This window comes from Bicyclus anynana, chromosome 12 (genome assembly GCF_947172395.1).
Source record: "Bicyclus anynana chromosome 12, ilBicAnyn1.1, whole genome shotgun sequence".
Classification (NCBI taxonomy): domain Eukaryota; kingdom Metazoa; phylum Arthropoda; class Insecta; order Lepidoptera; family Nymphalidae; genus Bicyclus; species Bicyclus anynana.
Genome location: NC_069094.1, coordinates 10,382,184 through 10,398,933, shown reverse-complemented (window position 1 = coordinate 10,398,933; position 16,750 = coordinate 10,382,184). Strand labels below are relative to the sequence as shown.

Below are 16,750 nucleotides of genomic sequence, written 5' to 3'. Positions count from 1 at the left end.
CATCATCATTGTCAACCCATATTCGGTAGACTATATGAAAGTAGGTACCTGATTCCTCTATCCCAAGGGATTTTGTAGCTTAGATTCATCACGCTAATACAATAGTCGTATATTATACAACATATTAGGTACGTTCTCAATAATATCACCAGTTTCCTAATATTAAAGCATATGAGAAGTTAAGCTTTCTTATGATGCTCTAGTTTCGGAGCGAGTTCGGTAATACCTACCTGTACATACATGTTCATAATGAAGTTATATCCATACTTCCTAATAATTATTATAAACGCGATAGTTTGTATGGATGTTTGTTTGGATGTTTGTTACTCTTAAACGCTGCAACTACTAAACCGATTTGGCTGTAATTTAGAATGTAACAAGATTTTACTCTGGATTAGCACATAGACTACTTTACATCGCGGAAAAATCCATGGTTCCCGAGGGATTTGTGAAAAACTAAATTCCACGCGGACGTAGTCGCGGGCGTCCGCTAGAATATTATAAAGCTAAAGAGCTTTTTTATCAAGTACGACCAATAAGAGCGTTTTTAAAAATGTGACCAAAAAGTGAAAAACTTTTTTTTTCTTTCTTTTGCGTAAACAGTTAGGGTTACGCAAAAATTATGTATGACGGAATTGTTCCTAATTAAAAACCTCCGCAACAGTATAATTATGTTTATCTGTTAAGGGTAATCAAAGATTTCTACGCAGACAAAGTCACGGTCGTTCGTTAGTAATATACAATCCCTCACAATCTACAGGGTGTATGATAACATCAATAAGGTTGTTTACGTGACACGATGCACATGTAAGTTTACATTAACGGTGAACTTTAATCTACAAATCTACGGAACACTATCCAGTTGCCCATTTCGTAAGTTAAAGTGTGAGTCATATTTATCCGCCCAGTATTATAACGTGTCATATGTGATCCATAATTTAGAATTGGTATAACTTTGTTCATCAAAAGAGTAACGCAAATGGATTTTTTTATATTAAACTAAAATAAAACGCCTGACAACGTAGATATACCTACAGAATTAACGTATGTTAGTAATTAGTAATTACATAAATCATCATCATCATTCCATATATTCGGCTCACTGCTGAGCTCAAGTCTCCTCTCAGAATGAGAGGGGTTAGGCTAATAGTCCATCATGCTGGCCCAATGCGGATTGGCAGACTTCACACACACAGAGAATTAAGAAAACTCTCTGGTGTGCAGATTTCCTCACGATGTTTTCCGTCACCGTTTGAGTGATATTTTAGTTTCTTAAAATGCACACAACTGAAAAGTTGGAGGTGCATGCCCCGGACCGGATTCGAACCTACGCCCTACGGAATCGGAGGCAGAGGTCATATCCACTGGGCTATCACGGCTCACTACATAAATGTAATATTTAAAAAATAATTGCGATTTTTTAATTTCATAAAATAGACAAAAAATTATATTTTTCTAAAAAGAGCCTTAACTTTTGGATCTGGAAGACCTATACTAAGTTCCAGTTACAGCTAATATGGGTATATATCTTTATCAATTAAAAACTTTTTCAAATAACATAAAAATTAACTTTAGCCGGATATCTGTGTAGAAAATAATTGCGATTTTTTTATTTCATAAAATAGACAAAAAGTTATATTTTTCTAAAAAGAGCATTAACTTTTGGATCTGTAAGACCTATACTAAGTTTCAGTTACAGCTAAGCTATCTTTATCATATAAAAACTTATTCAAATAACATGAAAATTTACTTTAGCCGGCTATCTGTGTAACACATGTATTGAGTTACCTAGCAATGAAAAAAAAACATGCATATTATAAATCTAATATCTCCAAGCTGTTTTTTTTTAATAAAATCATTAATCACTCTCACAGAGATACTAATCGATTTATGATCGATACAGAAACATCATCGCTGAGATATTTCCCAATGAGATTACACTTACGTTGTCACTCCAAAACTACTCGAGTCACGTTTCTTGATAAGATCGACAACTATCAGATATGTTTTTTTAGTTTTTATCCGTTACCGATGAATGCCTATGGATGAGTAATTTAATTTTATATGGAACTATTTATCATTTAGGTACCTATAGCTTGAAATAAAGTTTGGTCAAATTCACATGTTAGACATCTGTAATAGTAATCGTACCAATGTTATAAATTAAAATTCGTCATCAAATAGTCTGGAAGATGACCGCATCTTATGTATCCGAATAAGGGTTCCGTTTTCGTACTACGTACGTTCGGAACCCTAAAAATGTTTTTAAAAGCGTAGAGCTATGCTGACCCGATAATGTATAAATTAAAGCCATGTAAAAATATCATAACGATTTACATTTTTCAGACAGTTTTTTTTTTTTTTGTAAAGCAAGCGCTTAGCCAATCACGCCTGATTGTAAGCGATGATGCAGCCTATAATGGAACGCGCTTGCCTGGAAGATGTCTATTGACTCTTGACTTGAAGATACCCATATTGTAGGTGGTGGGGAAAACGAACGAAGCTGGAAGAACATCTTTCAGAAACGGCTTAAATTCACACGACACCGGTTTACCACTGCCTTCAAAGTGATCAGCAGGTAGAACATACGTCAGACTATAGTCTGGCGAGTTCGTTGATGACACTCCCATGATATGCGGGCGACGAGGGGAAAGACTGCGCCGGTGTGAAATCTAATGCGGGGAAGTGAGGTGCATCAGTCGTGGGTTTTTCATTCATCGCTACACGCTTCCCGGCCCGCGCAGACCATCGGGAGTATTACGAACGAAGTTGCCAAGCTATAAGCAGAACATTATTTATACGTATTAAGTGCATACCACGTCAAGTACATCCTACTAATATTATAAACGCGAAAGTTTGTATAAATGTTTGGATGTTTGTTACTCTTTAACGCCGCTACTACTGAAGCGATTTGACTAAAATTTGGAAGGGAAATGGACTTTACTCTGGATTAACACATAGGCTACTTTTTATCCCGAAAAATCCATGGTTTCCCGAGATTTGCGAAAACTGATGGTTTTAATTATATGAATGTTTGTTACTCTTTCACGCCTCGACTACTTACTTAGGCTACTTTTTATGCCGGAAAAATCCATGTTTCCCGAGGAATTTGAGAAAAACTAAATTCCACGCGGACGAAGTCGCGGGCGTCCGCTAGTACATAATACTGTATGAAAATGAATAAGATGGTACCCACCAAATTATAGCAAAGCTTTTAATGCGAAGCACGCGGCGTGTGACATTGCAGGCCGTCCATGCAGGGAGTTCGTCGGCCCCGGACGAGCTAACCGACGGATACTGACCCGGGCCGAAACGCTACACAATCCACTTGCACTATTCTGATTGACATTTACAACTCGTGCGGAGTAACTTGACACCTGGCTCAAATGATGTTTGTACAGTGTTTGTATGGATGTGTTTGGTAGCTAGGTGTCAACTTAATGCGGACGGGTTATACTCGTATAGTATACGTCGTGATATGACATTACATTGTATCGTCAGACTAGCTGACGCCGCGCGGTTTCACCCGCGTGGTTCCCGTTCCCGTAGGAATACGGGGATTATATGCACTCCACAGATGCGAAAATGCATAGGACTCGTTACCAGTATTGGAGATGGAATTTTCCACTTTACAGTTTAAATGTGTAATGCTTACCCTAATTAGAAACTTATGAATGCCAATGGTATTAAGAGTCATATAAATGGGCACATATTTAAATATTTTTTAAAATTTAAGAGATTTTTAAAATCGAGAGATGCATTAATAGTGTATTAGCAAATATTAGAGAACTAAAAACAAAGAAAGAACTGCTGTTTCTCAAAAATGGTTGATAGGTCATTGTATAATATATTGATAATCGAATCCTGGACTTTCTATTCTACTCTACACCGGATAACAATCTAATAGAGAGAATCAGTATTAATAATAACTCGATTTATATAAATTTTCACTGAGAATTGAATTTACTCTCTAAACCTCCTCCGACCGACCAACCTCCTGTCGAATTCGTCTCTATCTCTATGCCTCTGTCTAACACGATACTAGATAGAGGCAGAGACAAATTCCATTCCAAATTCACACTTTATAGTTATAAAAACATCGTTACAGATTAATGTTGCACAGTTCTAATAGAAACAAACCATCATGAAAGTCTATAGCTATGTTAATTTAAAAGGATTCTATTGAATACTAGCGGACCCGGTCAAGCTTCGCTTTGACATAAGTGCCCTTATTCTCTATCCCTACTCTACCCTTCTATACCTCTACCCCTACCCTACCCCTACCCTACCGCTACCCTACCGCTACCCTACCGCTACCCTACCCTACCCCTACCGCTTGACTCTTAAACGTTTGTATGGGAAATAGAAAAGGGCAGTTTTTAGGATTTTCCCGGAAATTATTTGATTTTTTCTCACCTTTTAAACCTTCCCTATACCTCCACGAACATTTCAAGACCAAGATAAGATAAATCCGTTAAGCCGTTCTCGAGTTTTAGCGAGATTAACGCACAGCAATTCATTTTTATATATATAGAATATAGATAGATTGTTCATTTAGCATTCAAAGCAACTACAATGTTGCAATTTGTAAAATGTTAATCCATTAATGCTAAGTATCGGCTGAAACACGCTCGGAACAGTTGTGATAACGAAACGTTACATCGTGGTGATAAGTTATCGCTAAATTGGAACGTCACGCAGCCATGTGCTTATTGATACTCGTAGTATAGGAACAGAATAATCTTGAAATAATCAGAATACTATTTTAGAGATTAAATTAAACACGTTTCTTTATCTTGCCTAACATAAAGAGGTAACATTAGATTTTTTGTTTGTTTGTTATAAATAGGCTCTGAAATTATTAGACCGATATATGAATTCTTTCTCCAATGGAAATCAATTATCAGTGAGTAACATTGTGTATATTTTATCCCTATACTGCCACGGGCATGATAACTACGCGGGTGAAACCGTGAAATCTTCTAGTTGATAAAATAAGCAGATTTCGCACCCAATGTTAAGTGGAAGTCTATGACAAATGAGACAAGGGTTTAACATCTGTAACTTTACAACCATGCTCTTCAGCACAGCAACCGCAAAACAGCAATGCTGCTTGCTTAACTTATATATAGCTCTACTACTACTAACAACACGACTAATTTCCCCTATTCTCTACAGTTCAAATACTGGACATTGGACATAAGACTGAGACTTGGGTACCGACCGATGACCGTTCCTCTCCAACTAAAGTGTTTTTCAGATAGCAAGGGTACGGTGACAGTCGTCTGTATCACGTTCATAATGCGTACTATTTTCGTGAATCGCGGCAAACTTTCAAGAGTGAAAGGAACTGTCACCCGCCCCATCCTACATGTAACAAGTTGTAGTCGGAAAAGACAGTGTTAGGAGTGGGCGCGACCACCTACCTGGTGGGGATCGAACCATTACCTCTTGGTGATGTGACAGGCCTCTTTTCTGTTAAGCTATGGAGGCATTTGATTGTATATTTGTTATAGGCTCCTCAATGAAACCACATCAGCATCGCCGGGGTATTTATTCGACCGCAGAGGCTGTGCCAGAGCGTCCTTAGAGCTACAAAAACTACAGCCGTATATTTTGAAACTCGTCCCACGTCTTCTTCGCTTAGCCCTCATTCACGCGAGAGTTTTTAAATGACGTTAAAAAGGCGTTCAAATACAACAAATGCATACCCAAGTATATGTTCACACGACAGCGTTTTTAAAATACGACGCATTTTTTCGGGCAGTGTTGCATTTTTAATTTTGGGCGTTGAAAATAGAATCTAATGTAACTTCATACTATTTTAATTATCGTGCGAACGAGGGCTAACAAAAAAGGATTTAACAGCAGCAATACTTAATAGTCTTTAGATCATGAATGATGGCGACATAGATAAAAACTTATATTTTATGATAACAAACGTCATGAAGACAAAGTTTCTTGTTTTGTCCTGGTATTAAAGCCCCAAGATAATGTGGCTAATATACAACACAACATACTTAATTATAGTATAAAATATATCTATTTATAATATGGTAGGTACTGGCTATTTTATTTTCTTGGCACAAATACAAATATACAAAAGTATATCATGTTATTGGCACACACTACCTATTACTCTGTTTTATGGATAGGTAAATATCCAATGATTTCTAGTAACGCAGGTCAACTAAGTCAAGATCGTATGTAAAGTACTTACGTGATGAATACATAATACAAAAGTTAAGTTAAATAAATATAAAAAATAATAAAACTGAACCGTTGAAATTAGTAAACGGCATTAAACTGAATCTGCCACATTAAGCCTGGTCCAGACGTGTGTAACGCGTAATGTAATCCACCGCGTAATGTAATGCGAATTCTACGTATGAACGGCACTGCGAGCATTACATGTAACGCTCGGGCCGGCGTTCGGGCTTATCCATCGGTTGCCGGTTTTTGCACGAACACAAAGGCGCTCGCAGTGCTCACAACTATTGGAAACCGCTCTTGAAATAGATTCGCTTCGAGTTCGTTCGTTCTTCACTGTTGAAACATAATTACATGTAATCTTATATTACGCGTTACACTCATCTGGACCCGGCTTTATGGAATCTATACTAATATTATAAATAGGTAAAGTTTGTAAGGTTGTGATGAAGATAAACACACGTTTGTATATTTTGTCAATAGGGTTTTTTTGCTTCTGTAATATCATAACCTGATATTAGCGAAAATTGACACGTATACGGACTCGACGATATCACAACAATCATATCCAATTCCTGCCATTGGGAGCCAAGAAGCAAGGTTCTATCAGTCTCCTATCGATTAAAACCTCACATTGTTCCAGCTACTTACTAAGCAAGGAAAAGCCACGCTTTCTCACAAAACCGCTACCAAAACCATAGGCGTTTACAAAAACAGACTCTCCTTTAGGGTCTATAGTAATTGGCCCGATCAGATCCAAGTAACTAAAGAATCTTCTAAACATGCTAGACAAACAATTATTATCTTTAGATTACGTAAAACAAAGCAAAGCGTATTGTGCGAGTTGTAAAATACATAAATAAGGTTAATATTTAAACTTTCGCGTTTGACATAAAATAAAAATACATTTTCATAATGAACCAAAATCCTAACAAAAGGATATTCCGCCGCAAAATATAATTTGAAGCGAGGCGAGGCAGGATCGAATGGGGCGACCTAGAAACGAGATACTCATTTACCTCGCCCCTAAGATCCTTGAAAAAGTTATCCAAGGCCTACGGGTTCCCGGAAGTGTCCTTCGAACGAAACCTCGTTTTCGCGTAGGGCTGCCAACTGTATTATCATCATAGTATTGTTTAAAAATAATAATGATGTACTAAATATACCTTTTTGGAGTTTATTGGAGTTTACTCCTTATGAATCGATTTTTCACATATAGCCTCTGGTATGAAAAAAATATGGGCAGCAAAATTCGATGAAGAATGACAGCGTTACGTTGTTGTGCGCAACCTATTGATCTATATATTTTATAGTATTTAACTTTCAACTGCCCTTTCTACTTCACCTCTAAAGTCTAGTCAGTCTCTCATAATCCTATGACCTTCTTCTATTGTCTTAAATCTTGCCACATTTCATTTGAACAAGTTTCAGCCCGGTCAACAAAAATATGGTCAAACAGCCAAAAAAAATGCAAAAGAATTTTTTTGACTTTCACTAAGACTAAATCACTAGAGTTTTCGAAGTACCTTCAATGTACAGAATTTGTCCTGTTACATGATTTGAAAGTTATTCAAGAGTTCTATTCTGCGCACCTTTCACCGTGCGCTGCTCCTCGGTTGCGCACCTTTCACTTTTTTGGCGTAGCGTATAGAAACGTACATAGATATAGTGTATGCTGCGGGGCAACATACACATATTTAGACAGTCGATATGAAAGAGTAAACTCGTGATAATTTTTTTAAATAACAAAAGAGGACCCGGTCAATCTTCGCTTTGACTTATGTGCACTTACTTACTTGTTACTTCTTCTTTACCCTACCTACCCCTGCCCTGGGATAAAAAGTATCTTATGTCCGTTTCCTGGTTCTAAGCTACCTCTCTACCAATTTTCAGCCAAATCAGTGCAGCTGTTCTTAAATTAGAAATAGTGTAAATAACACCACTGTATTTGTCCGCATGAAACTTACCCTTACTCTACCCTATCAGTGGATAGGGATAGGGTAGGTGTAGCCCCCTCTCGTACTCCTACTCTAAATATCTCCTGGTTCCAAGCTACCTCTCCACCAATTTTCCGCCAAATCAGTTCAAACGTTCTTGAGTTAGAAATAGTGAAATTAACACAACTGTATTTTATTTTTAACCAACTTCATAAAAAAGGAGGAGGTTCTCAATTCAACCGTATGTTTTTTTTATATGTATAGAATATAGATATATGGTATATCTTTTAAATATGACCAATATTGCTGTTCATTTCTAACTAGAAGATACATAGTATGATTAGTACACAGATGTGAAATAAGAAATATAGTATGAAAATTGTTAGGAAGAGGTTTTTGCAGGGTTGGTTGTAGTAGTAAAATGTACAAAATGTGTCAGTGAAACTGAAGGGGTGTCAGCAATACAGAAAAAATATTAAATTATCATCTGGCTGTGAGTAGTTGCTAAGCAACGATTTTTCTATAAAGGGGTTGTCATACTCTTCACAAATGAGCTTGTCCTACCATTCACTAGCCAACCGTCACCATAAATAGCACATCCATACTATAATTCTTTTTTTTAAAGTTGCGGTTCTATCTAGCGACAATGACCCTGAAATTGCTTCAAGGTTACTTCAAAAAGGCTTAGAAGCAATATCTAAATGGCTTCATGCAAATAAAATCAATGTCAGCACTTCGAAGTCTGTGCATGTCACTTTTGTGCTGTGCATAGAAAACTGTCCTCCTGTATTCCTAGATGGATTTGAGCTTCCTCATAAAGAGAGTGTCAAATACTTGGGAATTTGAGCATCTTGTTAAGCATTTAACCTGGCACAAAACAAAGAGACAAGAGGTTAACTTAAAACATAAGAACATACACTGGATTGTAGGCGAGAATAGTAAACTAACAAGATAATTTAGTGAAGATAAATAGACAAAATCCAATCAATGGCAGTGTAACCAGAAATATCCTTATCATTGTGTTGGGATAAAAGAGATGGAACTGGGAGAACTCCAACGCCACTAGATAATATTTTGTCTATATTTCTCTTCACTAGTCGCATGTTAGCCCTCTGGACAATTTTTCAATTTTTTAGCTCAGGCCAACAGGAAATTCTGAGAACTGTGGTTGATAGGGAGAAATTCCACTACTGAACCTAGAAAACAAACTTCTGATACATAAATTTGTTATAAAACCAGTACGGAAATACAGCATTCAACTCTGCGGCTCTGCTCAAACATTGAAATACTTCAGCGCTTCCAAAACAATGTATTGAAAGTAATATGCAATGCACCATGGTTCAACAAGACTTCAGGAACACATACATATCTTAACATTGCACCTGTTACGGAGGAAATAGACAGGTCATTAGAGGGCTATAAACACGAGGCTTGAGCTCCATAAAAACAACCTAGCTGTCAGATTGTTAGTCGTCAGGGATTGCGAAGGGACACGACTGGCCAACATAGTATAGTAGTATATACTCACTTCTGGAGGGACGCTACATCAGTGGATGGCAGTCATTTGAGCAGATTATCGTCCAGAGCAGATTACGGACCTCCAATAGACAAAGGAAAGCGAAAAAAATATATATTTCTCTTCACTAGTTGCATGTTAGCACCTCTGGACACATGCTAAGTCTACTGAGCAATTTTTCAACAACTCGCAACAAATGAAAGTATCTTCGAAGAAAGAAAACCTTATATTAGTATTTCATAGGTCAACTTAATCAACTTTATCTCAAAGCCATATGATCCAAAACTACAAAGGGGTAACCTTTGTACCAATGATGACCTTTGATTTTGTTTGTTGAAAGAAAAACCTACATATTGAAATGATTGAGAGAAATTAAATTTTTGAAATTTAAATGTTTATCAATATAGCTTGATAACCAAATTAACGAGAATACTGTGTGATAAGTGAGCTTTAAAATATATAGAAGAGAGAAGAATTTACTAAGGTCAGATTTTGCATTTCCATGTATAAATAATTGGTTACACATCAATCTTAAATCAATGTATAATCAATGACTATAAAATATTTATTAATAAGTAGGTAGTTGTATTTCTTTAAAGGAAAATGTTTATTAAAAGTAGTGCAATTATTTTTATGATCTTTGTATTCAATATTCACATACCTATATTATAATATAATGGAAACTTTACGAAGGGATGTGATGTCCGTGTCACCACATTTCAATTAAATATATTTTGGTCGGCAAACGTCACAACCTCATACTAAAAATGGAACCAGGGCAATTGATGTTAAGCGGTTTAGCAGTAATATACTGTTTTAGAAAATAAATTTATTAAATATCAAGGTAGTTCTAAATAATTGTGTGATCGGACGTGAGTACAGTGAGAACAAGTGATTTTGACATTTGATAATAGATTAAATTACTCACCTGTTTTTAAATGAGGCTCTTAATAAATATATCACGAGGAATATAAGTTTAATACGCAACACCACACAAATCGTTATTTTTATAGTCCAAGCACACAATTAACTAAAAAAATAAAACAATATTTTAAAGGACACAATGCAAAACACACCTCGACACACCACAGACAAAACCATTTACCATAGAGATTAGAGACTAGAGCATAGACCTAAAAATCTTTTAGACGTCTACCAAAGACAATGACGTCTACTTTGAACCTCGGATGATATACCTATCTGAAACTCAGACGAATTCTGAAAGGATCACAGCAGGTAGATTAGATTATGCATCGAACGAGCTATCGAATACTAGACCTGATAGCAATTAAGCAGTAAAAAAATGAAATTTGTAAGCCAACGACCACCGGTTCTTCGAATTATGTTCCCCGCTTAGCGTATACAGTAGGTATTGTCACTTCAGCGTTGGAACTCGATGATTTTTATCGGTAACTTTGGTTCTTCTCTTTGCTGTTCTCTCCTTTAAACACGTAGAGAAAATATAAGTATACTTATGCAGCTCGTTTTATCGGCCGCTGAGAAACGCTAGTCTTCTACTCTTAAGCTAGAACTCCTGAAAACTCTTTATTAATCACTGAAAGCTCTTTACTAGCGGACGCCCGCAACTTCGTCCGCGTGGATTTTAGTTTTTCACAAATATCGCGGGACCTGTCGCGGAGTTATCTTTAGAACTTTTAAAGGGGGACAATTCTGTCACACATGATTTTTGCGAAACTAACCGTTTACGGAGCGCACGCAGCGCTCTCAATAGGAAAAAAATATTTATTGGTGCTCCAGCATATAGCCTTCCTCAATAAATGAGCTATCTAACACTGAAAGAATTTTTCAAATCGGACCAGTAGTTCCTGAGATTAGGGCCTTCAAACAAACAAGCAGCACGAGATATCTCGTTAAGATAAATAAAAAATCTTTTAACGAAAAAAAAAATTCAGTTTTTAGAGTGTCCTGGCATATTTTGGTTTTAACACAAAATTACTGATGCGATTTTCGTGAAAATTATACGGGAATCTGGAAGTATTACCTACTCTTTCCAACATAAAAATAATTTTCAAAATTGATTAATACATGACGATGCTGAGGTAACAACTAATAAACATAAAAAAGAGCATACGCATCGAATTGATAACCTCCTTTTTTAAAGTCGGTTAAAAATACTCATTTTCAACAAATTAAGATGGACTGAAAATATTCTCTTTACGAGGTACTTTGGTAAGTTGTTTACTGAGAACTATTTTCACATGGTTGGTTCAGCACATTGGTGATCTGCCACACATGCCTTCTAATAACGCCCATAGTTAGCGACCAAGTCTCGGATCCGTAGGTCATTTCCTCGCAACACGTACTGTTTGAAGACTTTCGTCTTCAGACACAGAAATTTCGGACGAAAAGATGTCGCGGAGTTTCCCAAACGCTGCCCAGTCGAGCTGGATTCGGCTATTCACCTCTTTCTCGAAATTGGACCTACCTAACTGGACTGTGTGTCCTAGGTATATAAGATATGTTTAGGGACACCAAAAAAAAAACTAACTTCAGAAATACTCAACCAGCACGTCAGCTTAAGATAAGGTAGGCGAGTTGATAGTTAAAAGTGCACATTTCGAAAATCTGACGATTTGAACGTAACGTAATGGAATTGGAGGGTTTCAATGTACAAAATTAAACCTTTGTATTTTAGTTCTCGAGTTACGAGCGCGATTAATTTTTTACTTATTTTGAAGGAAATAACCTCCTAGTTCATCACTAAAGTCTGTAATTTTTTTCCACCGCTAAAAGCGAAAAAGAAAATAATCACTTATTCTTCCTATAATTTAATCTACCAAATGCAAACGGTCCCCATGACACTCGAGTAACAGCATCCCGGGCTCCCCTACTATTGGACAATGGAAGAAAGAACCAGATTGAGACACTGAGATACATGATTGAAGAGTCTAGTTTTCAAGTTAAACAAAAGTCATTGGTGAATGAATTATATTAGCAAGTACATAAATAAATGGGGGTTGGTGGTATGAAATATAGTATCCATTATTTTGGACCAATTGATTGAAGACTGAGTAAAATTTCGTGTAATAGCCATAGTTTCTAACTCTTTAGATCATTAATAATATTTTACTACATATTGTATGGCACTTTAAATTAATATGATTGTATATATAGACAAAACAATGGATTCAAAAGTTCAAAAAACTCTATATTAAAAATGTAATATCATACATTAATTAGTTAAGGTTATCAGTGCTGCGACCAAATCACCGCTATGTTCACGAAGAGTTCTTTCAGCTAGTGTCCTGGAGATTTCCATTTCTTTAACCTGTAAAAATAACATTGGGTTTATATAAAATACTGCATTCTATTCAGATTATAAATCTTAAATTTTAGCTTTTAAACACAGATTATAGATCATACAGAATGAGTGTTTACAAGCAGCATGGTGAAACCCAAACGGTGAAAAAAACAAACGTCACGCGTCTCCATGACGCGTATACGAACTTTTTTCATAATTTGTATTTCAAAATTTAACACTAACAACAATTACGTAAATTAATATAATAACTTAAAAATACTCCATCTTAATCCTTTAGTTTTTGTGAACTGTTGCGTGCTGACTCAAGAATGTATTCGTTTTTGAATTCTGTATTTGGAGCTGCTATGACACCGTCGTGTTTTATACGTTCTATTTGCCTATTATTGATTAATCTGTGATTTCAAAGTGATGATCATATTTTGTAAACAAAATATATTAAGTGAAGGATGCCTACTACTTCGTAGAGGTAAAAATAACAAATTCAGAGTGAACCATGATTTTTTCTGAGATTAAAAATAACTGTGGATGTGGATTTTGTGAGCCCTAGTATCTATAAACTACCTACCTCTGCCAACTTTCAACAAGCAGTTTTTGATACTTTGAAATGAGTGACCTTTCTCTTTTATACACATATATTATACAGTGTGTTTTAAAAATACTGTCCGATCCAAAATGTGCGTGTAAGCATTATAATATTATAAACAGAAAAAATATTTAAAAAAATATTATTCAATAATTAAGCATTTTTATCGTGATAATAAAGTTTCTAATTTTAAACGTAAATTGTCCCAAAACTTGGAAAATTTAAAAAGTGATAACACTGTACTATCAATTATGGTACGTATATCTAGATTATTACCTCCTACCTACACACCTGTGGCACAAAAGTCGGCAAAATTGAAAGCCTTTTGACACTTTGACAATGACGCGCCGCATATCGTAAAGGGTAGGTAGTAGGTACCATCGTTTTCGGCGCCCACTGTCTTTGAAACGCCGCGCCGCCGCCGACACTTGCGATGTCTGTAATGCTGTGTTTAGTTTGCTTGCGCCACTCGCCCAAAATACAGACTTAAATTAGTAGTAGTAGATCTATTTGCGACAGAGCTATTACTGTGTTCCACAGTAAAAGGGATAGTTTCTGGTGTAATGTATGTTCAAGGAGTGGAAAATGATCCACTAACCATTAATTCATCTGCCATCGTCTATCTGCGTAAATTAACTTTTCGTGTTTACACACATCACAACACGCCAGTTATGCAAGCAAGCATGCATGCTTGTACATAGCACAAAATGATAAAGCACCTTGACAAACCCATCAACTTGTTGTGTGTACTTGTGTGTTTACTTGCCCATTCAATACCGCTTTTAATAGGAACGTGTAAACGCAGCACAAAACATAGATGGCGGCGTTTCTATTTTGTAGTAATGCCTACTAATAATTAACCTATCTCAACTTTTGTGTTGCCATGTAAGTTTTTATAATATTGCATTTTTTTATGTTGCAGTGCAGCTGTGTGCAGGGAAAAAAATGTATTTCTTTAAAAATAAGGACTGCATAAAAATAATGTATACACGATACCTAAGTACACCATTAAGGGCCGGACGGTATTTCCTATAACACACTGTATAGAATAGATAAAGATTTGAATAAGCATGAAATTCGTACTTACAATTAATTCTATGTCATCTTTTTTGACTGATACTTTTTGTAGCTCCTTCTCCTTTTCAAGCCTCTCAGCTGTTTCCTTGTTTCGTCTATCTCCAATCAGTGACAGTGCCTGGAAATTGAAACATAATTTCTTTCAAATTTAGAAGAAAAATTCACTTTGTGAATAAGGATTTTGTGTTGTTTCTTATTTTGACAACTTCTCTTGCACAGTTGGTAATGCCATAATTTTCAACAGGAATTAGTTTAAACTTCAAGCTAGGGTGAACTTGGAGTTTTATATTTTTTGTATTGTCTCAGGTCTGACCTGGCATTAGGCTTCTGCTGTGGCTAGTTACCACTACTCGCAAAATGTACAGCCAAGGAATTTACCATTAAAGTATGATGCCACATACAAACTATTAGAGGTACGGAGAGAATAAACTTGTACCTCTCTCAAGTAAGCTCACTACCATCTATAAGACTGCACTTAACATCTGGTGGGATTACAGTCAACTATTATCATTGAATAAAATTGAACTTTTGAATTTGTTGCAAGCAGTGCAATAATTCAAAAGTTTTTATTACTACTAAAACTTATTAAAGTCCATGTAGCATCTCCCAAGACATTTACCATTTAAATTAAGTAGACTATAAATACTACAGTATACTACCACTAAAATACAAGTACTTAAATTGTGAGAATTATATGGAGTCATCATTATCAACCGATATTCCGCTCACTGCTGAGCTTGAGCCTCCTCCCAGAATGAGGGGGTTAGGCCAATATGCAGAAAATAAAATAAAATCTTTGGTTTGCAGGTTTCCTCACAATGTCTTACCTTCACCTTTTGAGACAGGTGATATTTAATTTCTTAAAATGCACACAACTGAAAAGTTGGAGGTGCATGCCCTGGACCCGATTCGAACCTACACCTTCTGGAACCCACACCAATCTGAGGCAGAGGTCATATCCACTGGGCTATCATGGCTCTATACAGAGTGCTTCGGAATATTTCCCATAACTCTAGGGTTATATTCTTTAAGGAAAATTAATTAAAAATGTCTAAGGAATATGTGTTCTAAAATGAATATTTTTGGAGTAAAATATATTTCTTTTGGAAATAGATCTTAAACCCTTATATTGCATCCTTATATTATGACCTAGCCAAATTTATTCATTGACAAATATCATGAAGTGCTTACTCACTAGTAAGCACTTCACTAAGTGCGGAGTGCCAGTTGCAATATCTCATTGATACAGACAGTCTTACCACTACGATTATTTATTTTAAAATGCAAGGATAGATAAAGGCCTGTGTTACATGGATAGTCGGAATTATTTGAATTACTTTGTATGAAAACATCAAAAGTTTTTTTTAAGGAAAGAGGGCTAAGACGATTCGAATATAGTAAACAGAAACTTTCATTTCCTACTCACACTAGATATATCTTGAGATGATATTTCCTTTTCCTCCGCATAATCGGTAACTTTTTCTAAATCAGCTACACCACTGTCGTGTTTGGCCGCCTTTTTCTGTGTTTTGTCTTTCTCGTGCTGTATGTCGTCAGTGTCCCCATTAACCTCCTCATCAGCCATGCTCGTTCACAAAATTGATGCTAAAATCCCGACTAACCTGATATACAGTGTAAAAATTCAATGGTATTAATTATTTTATTGTATGCACCACAAAATTAAAATACTGATTTTTGTGATTCCTCTAAATTTACACTGTACAGAAAAACTATAAATATAATTTACAATATCACGCTATTTTATTTTGTGGTGGCGAATGACAATAGACAAATGACAATGACAGATTGACAATGACAATTGACATAGGTCATTGACATAGACAGTTAATTTGACGAAGACTGCAGATAACCAATGTCAATTAATACCATAGAGGAATTAGAAAATGGAGATGCATCGCACTCGAATTCACGAACAAAATTGTATGTCGTTTTGAGGAGGACGAGGTAAACTCAAACATCGAAAACATTTAACATCATTAAGTATATTCTATGTCCATACACTACACACAACTACAAATTTGATTCGCAATACATCCACGCGTAATATTCGATTACTGATCGATTTTCAACTGTTTCGTCAAAAGAATCGATTCTTTTTTTAAATAGTTTTTATTACAAATTTG

General features: G+C 35.9%; 2 protein-coding genes across 3 annotated transcripts in view; both read right to left on the bottom strand.

Moving 5' to 3' along the window:
- LOC112054017 (protein roadkill) overlaps positions 1-10,685 on the bottom strand; it is an 88,089-nt gene extending 77,404 nt beyond the window's left edge. Inside the window, exon 1 of one of the 2 annotated variants that reach the window (XM_024093653.2) lies at positions 10,592-10,685. The gene's annotated coding sequence lies outside the window, so the exon portion shown is untranslated. The remainder of the gene's footprint in view (positions 1-10,591) is intronic. The other variant, XM_024093654.2, reaches the window with a different exon arrangement.
- A 2,126-nt stretch (positions 10,686-12,811) lies between these two features.
- Positions 12,812-16,402, bottom strand: LOC112054019 (huntingtin-interacting protein K). Its single transcript, XM_024093658.2, has 3 exons — positions 16,033-16,402; positions 14,617-14,724; positions 12,812-12,952 (listed from the first exon to the last, which is right to left on the bottom strand). Exons 1-3 carry the CDS (start codon positions 16,189-16,191, stop codon positions 12,857-12,859), a joined length of 363 nt encoding a protein of 120 aa, XP_023949426.1. The 5' UTR covers positions 16,192-16,402; the 3' UTR covers positions 12,812-12,856.
- Positions 16,403-16,750: the final 348 nt, after the last annotated feature.